Source organism: Lingula anatina, chromosome 7, assembly GCF_051362555.1.
Source record: "Lingula anatina isolate TDL-2025a chromosome 7, LinAna3.0, whole genome shotgun sequence".
Lineage (NCBI taxonomy): Eukaryota > Metazoa > Brachiopoda > Lingulata > Lingulida > Lingulidae > Lingula > Lingula anatina.
Window position 1 is genome coordinate 20,859,257 of NC_141773.1, and position 17,910 is coordinate 20,877,166.

Consider the following 17,910-nt stretch of genomic DNA (forward strand, 5'->3'; position numbering starts at 1 on the left):
CTATTTTGTTTTGGTTGAATTATTCATTTATCCAATACATGTTCATTCATCTAATATTCTTTGTAGGAAACGCCCTAGCAACATGTGATTATGCCACACCTTGGGCGAATAAAACGTTTTCGTCCAAGGCCAGACCAAAACAAAGGAGGGAAAAATAAAATTACATTGTCTTGATAGGTATGAAAAGAGGGAAAAGTCAATCCGACATTATAAAGAGCATTGTTTTGTGAAACTTGTAATGCCTTTTCTCGCCTTAGAACTTCATGCGGAGTTGGGATGGATAAACAATGGCTTCATACGGTGGCCCTATGAGGCCACCATTTGTTTTTCTAGTAATGAGTCTGCCTTCTCTTTATCCATTTTACAAAAGAATACTGTGCACGCCATTGGACTGTTAGAATGTCGGTTTACTTGCTTGAAAACTCGGAAAAGCATATTTACTGAGAAAAAACTCAAGACAACAACAAATCCCTGAAGGAAAAGAAACGTTTATTAATATCTTCCATTTTATACCCCCACCCCTCCAGAGAAGTGAAGTGGTCATATCAACATGAAAACGATATTTTGACTTTTTTCTTTTCTTGAAATAACAACTTTCATCTAATTAACACAAAATGGAACTGCTGCTTCTAAGATATTTATAATCTTTGGCGTCTTATCTTTTTTTACCATTGATTCGTACTTCATGTACAAAATAATCAAAATACCTGCAACTGACATGTTCTGATATCTTGTGTCTCTAAACTCCATGTAACATGGGATAGCCGTTTTCAGTAATTCTTAAAAAAAACTTATCTTTCCGAATTTATCATTCTGTTTGAAATGAAGAGTTCGCGCGTTGCAACTACCATTTTGAAATTAAGATTCGCATTACAGACTTTGTAATTATCTGTATACCAATATTTTATTTATAAGAGAAGCCATCTCTTTGTCGGCGTCTTTGTAATTATATAAAAAACGGCGACTTTATCCATTTAAGATCAAGAAAATATTTTCTCAATGTGACATTAGGGTTACAATACCATACTAATTAATATCTATACTACGATTTCACCACAAACATTACTAATAGCTAAATATCATTTTATAAATATAATGATAATGGCTTTGTCATTTCACGTTCACATTATTGCCTGACTTAGTGTTAAACCACATAATTTGATTCCATTTTGCTGACACACAATATTGACGGTTACTTATAGTGAAATGTTAATTTTTTTCAATATTTTACAATACAACATGACGCATGTAAGATCCAAAACTAAGCCCACGGGATTAATGTTGAAAGATACAACCGTGAAAAAATCTACTTCTTATTAAGTAATAAATCCTCATTCCTTCCTCATTCCTTTAAAGCACTTCAAATGCTCAAACTAAGAAAAGAAATGATAGTTCCAGTTCATATTTCCATACCTTTGAATAATAAGCAAAAAACAAACAAACAAAAAAAAAATTAAATAAAAATAAAAAAAGGGGGGGGGAAAGAATATCACAAGTTACAAAAAAAAAAAAAATGACTACGACCTACCTACACAGGTAATGAAGCTATAAACTCAAAAGAAAAAGTAGGCCTGTGTGCGGCATATCAACACAAACCTGACTAGCCAACTTCATATCTACAAGTTGTATTTACACATAAATAAGAAAAACACTCTCTGCCTCACAAGCCCCTTGCCCCGGTTATGGAAAACGTAACTAAGCAAAAAATCATACAAACAAAACCACATGAAAAAAATAGAGATGTGAATAATGATAATTACCAGGGCAAGCTGCAAAACTCAGATCGTTTTTTTTTTTTTTTTTTTTGAAATTTTGCAATTTGATGTTTTTACTGAAAATTAACAATACTTACTAATCTACAAGCACATTGCTCTGCTAATGACGAGTTTATTAAAATATAGATCCAAAATAATGCTGAGCGTACTGCTATAAACAAATCTCCTTGCAGAGACAACAGAGGCCCCTTTCACAAGAACAATAGATTGGAAACAGTCCACATAAATGTAATACAGCATCTGTTTTTTAACGTGAGAGACATGGGTAATGTTTTAGACCAGTACTCACTGTATCTAAGTGGACCACTATGGGTTCATTTTGAACATAAGTAGACCAAATTTAGGGTCCAAAAGGTTAGACCGATTTTGGGGCTATACCCCCTTTGTGAAATTGGCCTCAGTGATGGTTGCAGTGTCAGTTGTTAAGTTTATAAATGCCCTTTTTTTTTGCTGCTATCTCAGTTCGCTTACTCATTTAAGTTCACCTAAAATATATAAGCCACCAGGTAGTCATCTACAAGTGTATAGAGTTGTGGCTAAATGCTGCCTGAAAATGTTATCTACATTATATTAAACTTTGGTTTAAAAAATGAGAGAGAGAGAGAGAGAGAGAGAGAGAGAGAGAGGCAGGTATTTTATTTTTCAGGATGTTGGATTGTTTGTCACAAGAACAGGATATGGGGCACACAAAGGCCCAAGTTTGTCAACTGAAGTTGGGGGGGGGGGGGGGGGGGGTCTATTTCAAGAAGTCTTTTGGGTTTACCATCCAATTCCAAAATTAGGAAGTAGTTTAATAATCAATAATTTTCTGCATCACATCTTAAAATAAAATTCAGCAAAGGACACTGTATTGACAATCCACTGTCTTGATGAAACTGACCCCAATTTCTTCACCCCTTGCCATGCGAAATGCAACCGAAAATGACCCGGATGTTGAAAAACCTGAATTCATTATTTATACACCTACAACCACCGTCTCTCATACATTTAACATCTCCGTCACAAGCCCTGTCAATTTTACTGTGCCGTCCAAAGACATGGACAAGAATCTCTCTGCAGCTTTAGCACTGACTGTTCGTAAGGCAGGCAGGCGCAGTAAAACTCGTCCGTATCGTCTGGGGTTGTGCGGAAACTTGCTGGTCTCGTATTTACGGAAACTGTCCAGAATTTTGGCCTGCAACATTTGCACTTTTTCTTTTTCCTTCAATCCTGCTGCATCTGAATTTGAAATGAAGATTTAAGAAGTTGCACAAAATCATTTCATTATTGAAATAATTTATCTAGAATGAGTTTGCCATTTAGTGCAAACAGTTAAGGATTACTGGATCATTGGCTGCCTAGGCCAATGATATTCTTGGCTCCGAAAAAGTTGGAAATCTGCCAGTCGGCAGAAAAACCTCATTCCTAATTAATAGTTTCATATAAACTGGAGACAAAGTTTTTAAGTAATCTTCAATGACAAATACATAAATAATTAAGAAGAGAGAGAGAGGATATGGACGCAAAAAAAAAAAAAAAAAAAATGATGAGTATCATAAAAAACAAGTATGTGACAAATGAAAAGACAGAGGTGTGAAGAGGTCAAATTATTCACCAAGCGAACAAATATGCGACACAAGTAAACACAACCTACCAGGATATGTTAGTATGAGTCCATTGAGTATACAGAACTCCACGCGGTCAAGAAACAGGTCCTTGAGCCGTCGGACAAAGTCCAGTGTGGCCAGAACCAGGTCTTGACCCCATCCGATCTCGACAGATTCTTCTTTGGACATCAAGATATTCTCAGCAAATCTCACGGCTCCTTCAAATTCCTTGGATCTGTATGAAAAATATAAAACAGAAAATTATAACTTATGAACATATTTTTGCATGCCGTTTGATACCTCAATTACTTTTTCTTTTGCTTCTGGAGACAAACTAATTTTTTTCAAACAACTGTAGCACAGTTACCTATAACCCAGTCTAAATATAACAATAAAGTCACCTACAATCGTAGCACAGTTACCTGTAAGCCAGTCTAAACACGTTCAATTCCATGAAAGAACTCTTCAACATGGCCATCTGATCTTCTATGCAAATTGAGCTAAACCCTGAAGACAAGAAAGAAGTCACCCTCAGCCAAGAGCAGGTACTCATTGTACTCGCATAGAGCTGTATTCTTCTCATGCATCCATTCCCCCAATATTATAATTACTAGTCCCAATATTATAATTACTAGTCCCAATATTATAATTACTAGTCCCAATATTATAATTACTAGTCCAACCATTCTGATTAATATCAACATCGTTATTAGAAATTCTTCCCACTTTATTTTTGCTACTATGATAATAACAATTCTTTTTATCCTCTCTGTCACTTTTTTTAATTTTTAAATTAATTAATTAATTAATTAATTTATTTATTTAATTTTTTTTTTTTTTTGGGGGGGGGGTGTTCTTAAGACTTGGCACCACTCACCAGGAACTTTTTTGGCCCACTGTATAATCATCTTCAGTTCCCCGTATCCATATCTCATCAAGTGGTTGATATCCACCACATTGCCATCTGTGGCCACATCATCTGACACTGAAATAAGTGCACATTGCATTAAGTGAGATGGGAATGTATTCATTGTGACTGTGCTAGATTCCTGATAACAGAGCCTGGCGTGATTTTGAGTTGTAAGACAAAAAGAAGGAAGAAATGAGTTGATGGCCTTGTAACTGGTGTGTGTGTGTGTGTGTGTGAGGGGGGGGGCAGTTAAGGCAGAAAACCGGCCCCATATCTGGCCCCAAATCTCCTCCAATTTCTACAAAATCTCACTTCATTCATGAGACTTAAAGCTATCTCAGATGATATCCATTTAGCGTGTGTGTGCGCGCGCATGCATGCGCGCACATGTGCCTGAGTGCATGTGTTTGCACTTGTCTCCAATATAAAAATCTATGGCATTTCATGCACAATATCCAAATATCAAATATGCAATATCAAAATATCTCAATTAACAGGTATGAGCAGGTGTTAGCAATCATCCAAACAACACAGTACCCAACAGGCAACCAATTAACAGGTGCCCAGATCTTGTTATCATGTCAACTTCATTTTATTCAGCTGAGGGCAGACAAAAAAATGATAAGACTGTTGAGTGAATCCCTGTGAACAGGGTCAGTAGATGAAATTTATTTTTGTTTTTTTAAATGTTTGGCATTGACCAAGCATAAACACTCAATTTTAAGGCCAGTCACTTTTTATGTATTTATTCAATCATTAATTTTAGGGGAAAGAACTGCCAACCACACAGTGTGGGCAATTTTAGAAGACAATAACAACAACATTCAGGGTTTTCCTGGGGTCAGGTCTAAATTCCTCCCACTTACCAAGCCAATACTCCATACATTTTTTTTTCATTTGATAAAGTAAGTAAATAAATGAATGAAGATGCTGAAAAACTGGGTTTAATCAAAACTATGGCCAGTCATACTTGTTAACCAATTCCTCAGTTTTGTCTGGCCTAACATCCAATGAGCAGGGATTTAGGTGTGGTATCACAGTCTTTGTCACCTTGGCTCTTAGCAGTATCTATTATACAGATTATTGAGACTAAATGAGAGTTTTATGTTTATGCCTTTTCTTCTCTGAGATTAAACCACATCTTGCAAAAGTAATAGTAATAATAAAATAGCATGTAAAAATGAAAATAAGGGCAACACTAGCTTATTCATATTAAGCTGAGACATATATTCATGAAATTTAAACCTAATGAAAAAGAAAAAAAATCAGCAAAATGATTTTTAGAGAAAAATGATCACTTTAACTAATTCCATGTCCAGTCATATATCTGGCTGACAGTATTTTAATTAAATCACTCACATGGCTCTGGTTCTGGTAACAGGTCTGGTTTGGCCGCTACCAACATGTCAATGATCTCGTCCGTGTACTCTTCTGTGGCCAGAGGAAACAGGTTCTCGTTGCTGTAGTCCATCACTTTAGGTCTGCGCACCCGATGTTTGCCGCCCGGTGAGCGATCTTCTCGCACAGCTGGAATGGAATTAAACTTATTATGTCTATTAAATAGTGCACATCCATGCATACACACACATACACACTAGTATCTCATTCATTGTTCTTTCCTGGTCTTTCCAAATTTTAGTGTTCAATTTTTCAATATTTTGTATAAAGTTAAAAACATAAAATTCTAAGTGTACTGCATATGTGCCTGTACACCAAGCCAGTGCATCTATAAATGACTATACCTTTTGTCTCTAAATGTGATGATGAATGTTAGCAAGTTATGTCTGTGTCATTCAATATACTTAGTACTGTATTCTATAGTAATTGAAATTTCACATTAAATATAATTTTTCTTTTAATTAAGAAAGTAAGTTCTCCCACACATAGACCTCTGCACACCCTGCCAATGGACTTAGATACAATGTTTTGCACCATTAACTTTCATAACATGGGGCTTACTTCTTAAATAATAATTATTCATTAAGACTTTCTTACATTCCTGGCAATTTAGGAGGAAATTCCAATATCGGGTACTAGTGCATTGTTTTAAGGAGTTTATATCATTTTTAAGGTTTGGCGCGAGTAGCTATGCACAACATTCAGACATAAAAATATGACTATGAGACATTTTCAAACACATATAGAATAACTTTCTAGTTTTCAGTTTATCATAATCATCGATATCAATGATCAAGTTACCTTCTCTTTTCATCCCAACTTCCATACACCTCTGAAAGCGACAATACTGACAAGAATTCCTAGTGAACTTGTTGATGATGCACAACCCTGCGTCTTTACACTGATACACAAGATTCTTCTGAATTGTGCGCTTGAAAAAACCCTTGCAGCCTTCACACGAGTACACTGAGTAGTGATAGCCACTTCCTGAAACAAAAGACAACAATGTGTACATATAAGTATGGATGATTTACCACAGTTTAAAAGTCAAATATCAAAATGTGCCTCTAATAAATAAATTGATAGATAAGGCAAAGCTACAAAATTAATAAAAACAACTTAAAACTTTTTTTAAAAAGTTTTTTCACTCTCAATGGCATATTTGTTGGCATTTGCTTAGTTCATATCCACATCAACAAATCATAACCTTTCACATTGATTTACTCCATCTTGAAGTCTTCTAAAACTACACAAAAACAATAAAAAACTTTGTACTATTATTTAAATCTAACCATGTGTTTGTGAAAGATCAGCCAAAGGATGACAATTAAAAAAAAATTACAGCAGCTCTATGAATGAAAGTCAATATCTTGGGCAATAAAAAGTTGATAAGAACTGATCTGACCTATGAGTACATGACATTTTTAGATAAAAAAAGAATTCCATCAGCTGCAACAGCCAGTAAAGAAATTGTTTATATCCAACATTCTGAACTCTTTCTAGAGCATCTATACCAGGTGAATGGCCTATTAATAAGCAAGTGTCCCGATATACTTGACCCACCTACCATAAAGGAGCAGGTAAGAAAAGGAAGGGAAGGGAGGATGGTCCCTTCATTTTTGAGACACAGGCTATAGATGTATTGCTGTAAAAGGCCAAATGTGTTGTTCCTGTGTTTCAATGTCAGAATACCCCCCCCCCTCCCCCTCCTCTGCATCTCCTCCTACTGCCTCAGGAAACACAGGCACAGGTCAGGGAGGATGTTCCATTCTCTGCTATAGATGACAACAATTTCAACACTGGCTGTTGGTTGAATAAAGAAAAAAAAACAATGGTTTATTATTAAAGCAGTATCAGCATTAAATGTAAAATACCCTTATCAGAGCAGACCAAGCAGTAGCCTGGTGTCTCCTGACTGTGAGCCAGCTGATAATCTGTATTCAACGAAGAGCTGGTAACAACTGACGGAGAATCCATGGTTATAACTATGCTCGTAGACGGGGGCTCTTTTGGCTCCCCCTGTTGAGCACTACTTTGTGGAGTCATTGAAGCATCGGTTGAGCTGGCAATTTGGGTGTAGTATCCAACGCTGGTGTTCTGGACTTCCTGTAGGGTCTGGTTGGATGTAGCATTGGCTTGGGATCTTTGAGACATATCAATAGCTTCATCTGGAATATGATTTGATTTTGATTAAATAAAAAACATTTATGAAATTTTTCCAGAGCTGTTTGGAGTTAAATGCAAAATTGGAGTTCCATGTTGAATAATGCTAAGGTTTATGATTACTGTATATCAATCAAACAATAATACATGACATTGTACATTTCTACAAATATTGAAATTAAGGTCAGCTTTTTTTTTTACTTCATTAGCACAAAATGCAATTTAATTATGCTGGAAGAATGCAGTAAAATGCCATGCCAAATTCTTAACTGAAAGATTACATATATAACTAGTTGTTACTAATAGTCTAGTAACTAACGTTTAGTAAGTAAAAAAAAAGTCCAGTAATAAAAAAAAACTTTTAGTAATATAAACACCGTTCTGGCGAGAATTGTCGGATTTCTATAAATGCACATTGGTCACTGAGGTAGAATTTGTGAGTAGCTAACTTGATTAAGTTAGCAGGAGAAAGGGTAATAGTTTATATAAAACAAAGACAAACTTCAGAGAAAATTAAGAGGTAATATACCGGTATCCTCATGTCTCTGTGCCGCTGTGACGTATATAACTTGTTCCGTTGATTGACTGCCATCTGTGTACTCCATTGATCCAGCGGAGACATTATCGTTTCTATCACCGCCCTGTTGTTGTTGTTGTTGTTGTCCAGCAATAGCCATAGAGTTTTCTGCCTGTTTACTCGCCAAAATTAAACACTCAGCGCCGGCAACGTTCTCGTTATTATTTGGAAAGTCTTCACGTCGCGCCATCTTTTTTACCTCTTTCTTAGGGAATAAGTCGACAAATGAAGTGTTATTCTAACCCGAAAATCAACCAATATCAAATAGCAAATTCTTTAACCCCATTTACCGTCCATTTAACACAAAGTTAGACCAAGATTGTGTTATAATCATCCAATACTTGAAATATTTTATCGAAGACATTGGCTGCCGACTCGATTTGGCCTCGCTTTGGCTTTGCTCTCGTAAATTGGAGGCAGGATACACAACGGAAATGAGAATTTTCAGGAAGGACTGCATCATTTTTACGTACAGACACGCAGACACGCATGTGTACGTATAGTCGTCACCCGCGTCTGTCGTCGCCATGTACTTTCACCGATAACACGATAAAAGGAAAACTGTTTTACCTTTTGCCTTGAAACAGGACCACCCTTCTAATAATCCTCTGCTGTGATCCACTGCTGTCATACCACATGTAAAACGCGTTTAGCAGACAAAAATTGTATCTTCTCGGCGGAATTACTTGCCGAATTTGTTTTTCTCTGTTTTGCGCTGTATTGCCACTCATTGCGCTATTTAGGAATACCCCACATCCATGTACTTCAAGGTTGATGATACTTAAGGCCATGTTTGGGGACGGGGGCGTCTCGATAGTCCGAAGGTTCATTGGTCCGAAAAACGGTAACATTTTCATCGGTTTTTTAATCAAGGGTGCATTGGTCTGAAGGTTCTGTAGTGAACATTCGGACCAATGAACCTTCGGACTATTGAACCTTCAGACTATTGCTACGGCCCCTTGGGGACTGATATTGCGCAGGGTTAAATACATTTACAAGTACAGCACCCCGGCTATTGATTGTTATTGCAGATATATACATGCACATCCAAACTGACCGTCTCTGTGACAAAGCAGAAAGTTTCCATTTGATCTGAATTAAGCCTACCAATAAAGCTTCTCCAGCTCTGTGGTAACTCTGCTGCCTTGGACAAAGCTAAACACTTGTCTTCGAGTTTGAATTCTAGAATGTTCAATACAATATTTTGGCAATAAATAATTTCTTGCATTTGATTACCATAAAAGGGAAAAACGTTTGTACGGAGGCATCGTATTCGAGGCCTGCCATCCCCCCCCCCCCCCAAAAAAAAAAAAAAAAAAAAAAAAAAACCTTCAAATCATCCTGGATCTATCCCAGTGTTTTGGCTCTGAAAGTATGAATCTGTGTTATCCTAAGGCCCCAAAAATTGAGTGAAATAAAAGGTTAAACATTGGCCCCTGAAAGCTACTGGGTTTTGATGCATTGTGACCTAGATTTGGCTTCCTTTTTTCAGCAAGCAAATTCGGGATGAAATACTTGTACAAAATCCACAGACAGGGCTCCCAAGTCTTCATCCTCTGTTTTTCAGCATGCAGTTTTGATAAAAGAAAAGTTTTCCCTACTACTGCCAAGCATTTTAAGTTGAATAAATATCCTTGTGAAACTAAAAAAGCCTTGAAAAATGTTGTATGTCAGAGATACCCCCCCACCACCACTCCCACTATTGGGCTTCAGACCATTATATAGAAAAAGCTCATATTTAATTGTACAAAATCCAAGATCCAGTGAAGAACATAAGCCTTTTGTTGACTTTGCTTATCTGCATGTCCCTCGCATACGTACTACAATAAAAATAATAATTTTCTTTATATCACAATCCTTAATCTGAAGTGCCGAATAATAGTGCCTATCGGAATAATTGTGCCCCCCGGAAAACTTTCCGAAATTAATAATTTTGCCTGGCGAAATAAGTGTGCCCCCTGGAAAAATTCTCAATATTTAACAATAGTGTCTATTGCAAAAATTGTGCCCCCTGGAAAATTTGATCAATTTAATAATTTCAATAATTAATTGTAATGGCAATTATAAATCATATTCCAATCTGGAAAAATGTTTTGACTATTAAACATAACAAAAACACAATATCTAAACAAATACATTTATTTTGAAGTGAATACTGTAATATTATTATTACACAAAAAGTGTACTGTGTGGCAATAAAATTGTTCACATGGAAAATGCAACACTTAAGGGCAGCAAATTTTCTCTGCAGTGTTAATAGTACTGAATGATTTAATAAACTACAGCAGATCTCTGAAAAAAATTCAACAAGTTAATAACTACATTTTGTTGAGGGGCATTCTGCGTTATTCGTTTTGCATTATAGATGGAATTTTGACACTCTAAAAATAAATTCTACAAAAACTATAATACATACATTGTTCAAATTTGGCAGGAATATTGATTAGTGCAAGCCTAAACTTGTGACCATGCAAAAAACTTGAAATAACATCTATTAGTTTTTGAGAAATATTGATTATTGATCACCATTACAGACAGAAAAAATGGACAAGCATTTTTATAAATCAACTTCAAAACTCCTCTCTGTTTGTGGCTTTTTAAAGATAAAATTGCACTGACATGACAATTTCATTATTTTAGTTACTAGAAATGTAAAAGGTTATTAATTTCTTTTTTGTTATGAAATTTTGAAGTTTTCAAGAACAAATTGTAAGTTCAAGATTTATATTTCTTAAAATAACTGCATGATCATGCATGTTCTGTAATTACTCAAACATGTCATGTCATCTGACATTGACTACTTTGGCACAATTGTCCATTAACATTTCTTAACATTAAATTTTTTACATCAGCAATAAAATGCTAGAATTTTTTTTTTTTTTTTTTTTTTGACTGGTAGCATATTTTGCTACCGATTCGAAGTTAGCACCAAAATGAAAGATGGCAGCAAAACTTATAAATATACACAATCTGTATGATGAATAATGTGTAGAAGTATTAAGTAAATTTTACTTCCAGATCATCTTCATTTTTAATGTAACTCTTTATTATTTAAAGCAAAAATCTTCATAATTTAAAGTAATTAAAAAAATTAACTCTTCTTGTTGTTTAAGATTAATACCACCACCCACTTTTCTTCTATGCACGAGGTTCTGGCAGTCTCATGGGGGCCGTAGCAATAGTCCGAAGGTTCAATAGTCCGAAGGTTCATTGGTCTGAATCTTCACTATAGAACCTTCGGACCAATGAACCCTTGATTAAAAAATCGATGAAAATGTTACCACTTTTCGGGCCAATGAACCTTCGGACCAATGAACCTTCGGACTATCGAGACGCCCCCGTCTCATGTATAGTTCTTCTTGGTGTAATGTCAATGTCACAAGTCATAATTATTGAAAAGTTGTCCAAAATACCAAACTTTTGCAATGAATCATCAACTTCTAAAAGAGCAGTGACCAATGGCATTAGCATTAATGTCTTTAAGTGTTAGAAGAAACTGTGCAGGTTTCCACGTTGAAGTCGTTGCACAGCTTTAAACTAAGAGAAACCAAAGCCAATCATAAATAACATAACATCATATGTCGTCAGTATTTAACAATGAACATCACATGCTCAGCAAAGTAACTCACACAGAAGTCTCAAGAACCTAATTATCTGTTATGTATACACCATGTATGTCCTACTGAGTATGACTGGGATGGACCAACAGATCCATTTGGCACATGTTTGAAAATATATTTTACCATTCAAATATCACTAAAAATATAATATATACGCGGCTCCCGCGAAATTCCATTGTGGGGGGGGGGGGGGGGGGGGGGGGAACAAGTTTTCTGATGACATCCTCGGCTAGAATTTCATAATCAAATTCTTGCCCTGCGTAAGATCTTCCAGTGGCATTTTTATCAAAGTACCTACAGTACGGCTACGTACCTATACTCCCCCGCACCGATACTCCCCCACTTCTTTACATCCCCGCACCGATACTCCCCCGCACCGATACTCCCCCGCTTCTTTACATCCCCGCACCGATACTCCCCCGCACTGATACTCCCGCGTACCGATACTCCGCAAAAACACTACTCCCCCAAGGCATAGATTCCCTTGGCTTTGTAAAACCCCATTCGTAATTTACAACACTTTCTATAATGCTTTTTTTTTCAAGATGCACCACCCTCTTGGGACCCAGAATTGACTAATTTTATTCGAAATATATTGGGAAAAATAAAGAACGTTACACGAAGTCGATCTCAGACTTAGTGTGCAGCTTGACAGTACGTAGGTCTACAGCTCTTCCTTGTGATTTTTGAGAAATGTTTTTGCAAAATTAATTTCGTTCTCCTACTGTACTCAGTAGTTACTGTATATATATCTTGTACGGCCTTTTATTTATTTATTTATTTATTTATTTATTTAATAACTTAAGGCAAAGTTAGTTTTAATCTAAGATAACGCAGCTATGTCTTTTTTTTTCAGGCAACGATGAATTCGTAAAATTATTAAGTAATAAAAAAGAAGTGCTAAAGCGCTTCGTTTTCTGTCTTTTTCATCCAACCTTCTTTTCTGCTCTTTAAGCTTCTTTCCCTTGTCTTTTGAATCTGAATTAGATTAGAATCTGAATTGAGCAAAATTCAAAATATTTGAAAATTGTTGCACAACGAAATTGTCGAGACACGAGCATGCGTCGTGAGCACGCCTTTTATACTCGCAGTCCCGCCGTGTTTTCGATTTTGTTCGTTATAGATGTGAGGGCGTGCGCCGTACTCAACACGCAAAGGGCTCTTTCTCCTTCAGGGCCGTAGCCTCCGGGGGGGGGGGGGGGGGGGGGGGGCAGGGTGGGCAGCTGCCCCCCCTGGGATTTGAGGTCCAAAAAAAAAAAAAAACAATTGCAGAGGTAAAAAAAAAAATAATTGCAAAGTTGGTATCAATTCTGTTAGAAAATGCACTCATGGCCACTAGACAATCATTCAACAATCTGTTTACAAAGGTGTGCTGTTTTTAGCCAACTCAGTTCATGCCAGAAAGCTCACCCTCCCTTAGGGAGCTATCCCCCAAGCTGTTATCAGGTTATTGTTTATTTCCCTGCACTTCGTAGGATCTTTACAATCTTCCCTGCAACACCAGTAGGCAGTGTTGCATGCGAGAGATCATTTCAGCCCTCCGTCGTCTGAAACTGTGGACACGCACTTGGAGCATGGCAGAGGCACGCCTTAGCGGATTGGCTCTCTTGATTGTCCACAGAGAAAGAAACGTTATTCCTAATCCTGAGACAATCTACGAAATGAAGTCCAATGGGCGGGTTGTGTTGAAAAAATGACTGTACTTATGGCAAAATGAACCCACAATTTCTTACTTCTGATTGAGCAATAAATAACAGTTAAAATGCACCAGAATGCAGTATTATACATACAGTTTTTTAAAATTTTCCACACCGTGGGAGGGGGAAACCCCCTCCCACCCCCTCCCTCCTTGGGGTCTTCGCCCCCTCGTGTCCGCTTACTGCCCCCCCCCCCCCCCCCCCCCCTGGGATTTTGCTCAGGCTACGGCCCTGTCCTTCATTTCTTGCGGCGTGCATCTTGGACCAGGCAAGTCCTTAGAAAGGGAGCAAATTACGCTTGCGGCCTCGCTGTTCGCAGATTATTCGTAGAATCTATTGGACATGTTCAATATCCTCCGTACGTGCTTACATACGTGCGAACTCGAAATTTCGCATAAAGGACTTGCGCGGCACATGAGATTCTCCGCAAAATTTGGACTTAAAACGGGTCGTAGATTTTGATCCACTTACCTAGACTGACCCTAACCTGTATAATTAAATGGAGGGTTGACTCTATTACTCGATCCTCAGTTTCGTCAAAATTGCATAGGGGGAGTAATGATGCGGGGGAGTATCGGTGCGGGGGAATAACGGTGCGGGGAAACAACAACGCGGGGGAGTATCGGTGCGGGGGAGTAACGGTGCGCGTATAACGGCAATTTTACAGGGGGTTTATCGATGCGGGGATCTATCGGTGTGGGGTCGTATCGATGTGCATAATGCAAAAATTTACTAAGGGGGAGTATCGGTGCGGGGGAGTAACGATGCGGGGGAGTATCGGCATGATCCCTACAGGACCACTCCATTGATCCAGGGGAGACTCCGCTATTGCCCACATTATCGTTTCTATCACCTCTCCGTTGTTGTTGACCAGCAACAGCCACGCTCGGCTGTCACCTTGATTGGATAGTAAACGATTGTCGTATTACTCTATTTTATTGTCTCTATGGAGGTATATGGGGACTTTACGACATTCGGTTTGAAGGCTTTAACTACTTGTTATAGTTTATTTTTGCATTGTATTGGATTAATGTGGTAGTCCAAGGTTGTTGTAGGTGGTTTTCAAGTTTATGCACCCGGTTTTAATATCATTTAGCGATTTTACGACAATCGTTTACTATCCAATCAAGGTGACAGCCGAGCGTGGTTTCAGTCTGTGAAACTGGGAATTTCCCATCACACAAACGGCGTTTGATGGCGATGCTGCTGACATTTAGGGTGTGTTGCGCTATTTGTGTCAAAGCGACACACAGTACAGTCTGACAGGGAAAGTTAGAACTTGACAACTATCAGTAATTGAAGGCGATATCAGCGAACGTCAGCCGCCAAATTAGTGAGCACTACATGTACTGAGTACAGTAGGACGTTTAGGATTGGTATAACGCCCGTATAGTTGATAGGTCAATTGTTGCACAGTAGGACACATACTGTCACGGCGTAGGGTTTTTACGTCGTTTTTTCACGCGCCATTACGTTACGTCGCGTTCGTTTTGTGAAACAGTGGAAATTTGACCGAAAAATGCCAATATTATCTGCAGAAGTAAATATCTAATACTTCCAATCAGATGTTATATTAATTGGGTATTTAAGCTTCATACCCATGTAATATTTTATTTTGAAATGTTTCATTTGACCGAGTTTATGTTTGCCAAACTCACACGTCGCGGTGACATTTTTCCTTGGCAACATCGTAACTTTCCTTAAAATTTGCAAACTAGAGAGTGTGCGGGAAATTTCAGAGCCTGCATAATGTGTTTAAAAGCCATAATTGTGTGGCTAAATTTTTATTCAAATCTATCCTTGTAAACAAATGCCTCAGCTGTTTTCGTAGGAAGATAGTGTAAAATTCAGGATTTGACGTCATGCATCGGCCAAGACGAGCCCAACTGAATGTTTGTTTACATTTTCACCTATTTGCACTTTGGGGAATACTTGTTTTAAATATGGTCGGTAATTCTATTTTTATGTTGATATATGTTACTGTTTGTATAAGGTTTAGTCCTAATTCCATTTTACGATGTTACGACTGATATTTGTACAAAAACAATATCTAAGGAGCTGGTCAAAATTTTCAGTGGTAAATGTGCAAGCTTAAATTGGCTAATATACGTATTTCTAAATGTTATCTGTGTTTTATGTGACATTGATAAGATAAGTGGATTGTTTTCTTCATTTTAATTGGCAGATAAGTATTTTTAATAAGCATATATTTCTTTAAAATCCTTTATTCAACATATACAACATACTGAAACATGTTGAACAATTTTATCTGGCAAGTTATAATAGTAGAAAAAATAATAAATTAACATGATGATACTAATAAATCCACCTTCAAAACCAAGGCATCATGCTGTTACAATCTACACCATGTGTTGCATTGTCAGTGATATAATTTATAAATGCAGTTTTTGATCGTTTTATGTTAAAGAACTTCTCTGTAGGCATTTGGCAATTAAAATATTTGAAGACATTGTATATAACCAGGGCACTTAATTTGCATTTATTATCAAGTACAACCGGCTGTTTAAAAACACATGGACTTTCTTGTTACAGCGAATACTAGTTTTACTATATGAAAGAAAATGAAAAGAAAAATGTCACAAAGCATATTTAAGCTTTGTGATCATGTCTCATAATGTTTATAATTATTATTTAAAGATAGTGTCATTTTCAACATTAATCACAAAATTATAATTTTGCATGTTTTTTTACAAAATCATGAATTCTTAGAGAGGGCATGATTAATGTATACTAAACTGCAAAATGTCTGTTTCCCTTGTTTTCTTTTTCTTTTTCATTTTCCATTCCTTTGCTGTCTTTCTTTTTGAATATTATAAGCCAACAATTATAAGTGGTAAACCATGGGCTATTGGTTTTCTGCAATTATCAACTTTTATTGAAAAATTACTTTCAAGTCTAATATGCCTTTAGTTGCTTTAGATCTGTCCAAACACTCAGTAAATACATCTTGCATATCTCTATCAACAGAGGTATAGAAATAAATACATAAACCAAGGTTGCGTTATTGATATCATCATGATCACTTTCACATTATGTAGCACCCACTTTTCCTGTTACTTGCATGAAACTCTTCATTTTCACCTGCAATGAAAAAATACCACTACAACATAAATTATTAGAGACCATGGTTAAAGATAAACATTTTCATTTACATAAATTGAGAACATGTATCAAAACTTACTACAGAAGACCACAACAGATCCACACATAGTTAATGGTACCGGGGGTACATAAGGCACTGTTACAAAGTTTACTATGAATTACATAATAATGCTTTCCTGGGAACTAATATGATGATGCTCAAAAATTTTCTACTGTAGATTTGTATTTTGGAATGTACTTTGAGATATAGCTGTATAACAATTAGAAGTGTATAATTGAAGATTAAATATGTACCCCGTATACTTATCAAATGAATCTTGGCAGGTGCTCGCGCTGGTAAACTGCTTTCGTATCATTATTCAGACTTGCCAAAAATTAAGTAAATCTGTTGACTAAAGTGATGTAAATGAGTCGGGGTAGGTCACACAGTGCAGAATGAACAACACCCCCTATTAACAAAACTACATGTATGATACATTGTATACTATAACTTACAACTTGGACATATCCAAATGTACTATATACCGAACATGATCTTGAAGTTGGGGGATGGCATACACTTTTTTCGTATAAAGTATAACTTCTGAATTCTGTTGAAAATCTATACCTACCTCATTATAATCTTCATATATAGTTTACATGTGTGGGTCACAAATTTCCGCAAGTTTTGGTGCAATTCGTAACTGGCCGCACAATTCACTCCACCTGTCCACCCTCGTGATAAAATTGCGGGATTTCCAATGAAAATAGGTCAGACAAACTCCCGCAAAACGAGAGGCAAAATTGGTTCTTCGGCATTAATTTTAAGTTGTATTTTTATTATTTCATGCAATCATTGCCCTAATAAACTGAAAACCTTATTTGTGATCACACTGGACTTAAGAAATGCATAATTTGAAGGCCCAAACAGCATGTCACATGACTTCTGTCACATGATATTTACGAATCAAAACAGTTCAAGGTCAGTAGTCTGCTGCTTAGGAGAAAAGTGTGGATCATAGCACCTTATGTGAAATTTGAGGTTAGTTTGAAACTTTTTATAGTGAATAAAGGTGTTTATT

General features: G+C 36.7%; 1 protein-coding gene and 1 long non-coding RNA gene across 2 annotated transcripts; both read right to left on the reverse strand.

The window, feature by feature from the left end:
* Nucleotides 1-472: 472 nt before the first annotated feature.
* Nucleotides 473-8,827, reverse strand: LOC106170076 (steroid hormone receptor ERR2). Its single transcript, XM_013549813.3, has 8 exons — nucleotides 8,362-8,827; nucleotides 7,544-7,837; nucleotides 6,471-6,656; nucleotides 5,631-5,798; nucleotides 4,239-4,346; nucleotides 3,784-3,868; nucleotides 3,409-3,596; nucleotides 473-2,993 (listed from the first exon to the last, which is right to left on the reverse strand). Exons 1-8 carry the CDS (start codon nucleotides 8,597-8,599, stop codon nucleotides 2,755-2,757), a joined length of 1,506 nt encoding a protein of 501 aa, XP_013405267.2. The 5' UTR covers nucleotides 8,600-8,827; the 3' UTR covers nucleotides 473-2,754.
* A 7,108-nt stretch (nucleotides 8,828-15,935) lies between these two features.
* LOC147760868 (uncharacterized) lies at nucleotides 15,936-17,429 on the reverse strand. Its single transcript, XR_015335530.1, has 2 exons — nucleotides 17,144-17,429; nucleotides 15,936-16,828 (listed from the first exon to the last, which is right to left on the reverse strand). It is a non-coding gene; the product is annotated as an uncharacterized LOC147760868 (long non-coding RNA).
* Nucleotides 17,430-17,910: the final 481 nt, after the last annotated feature.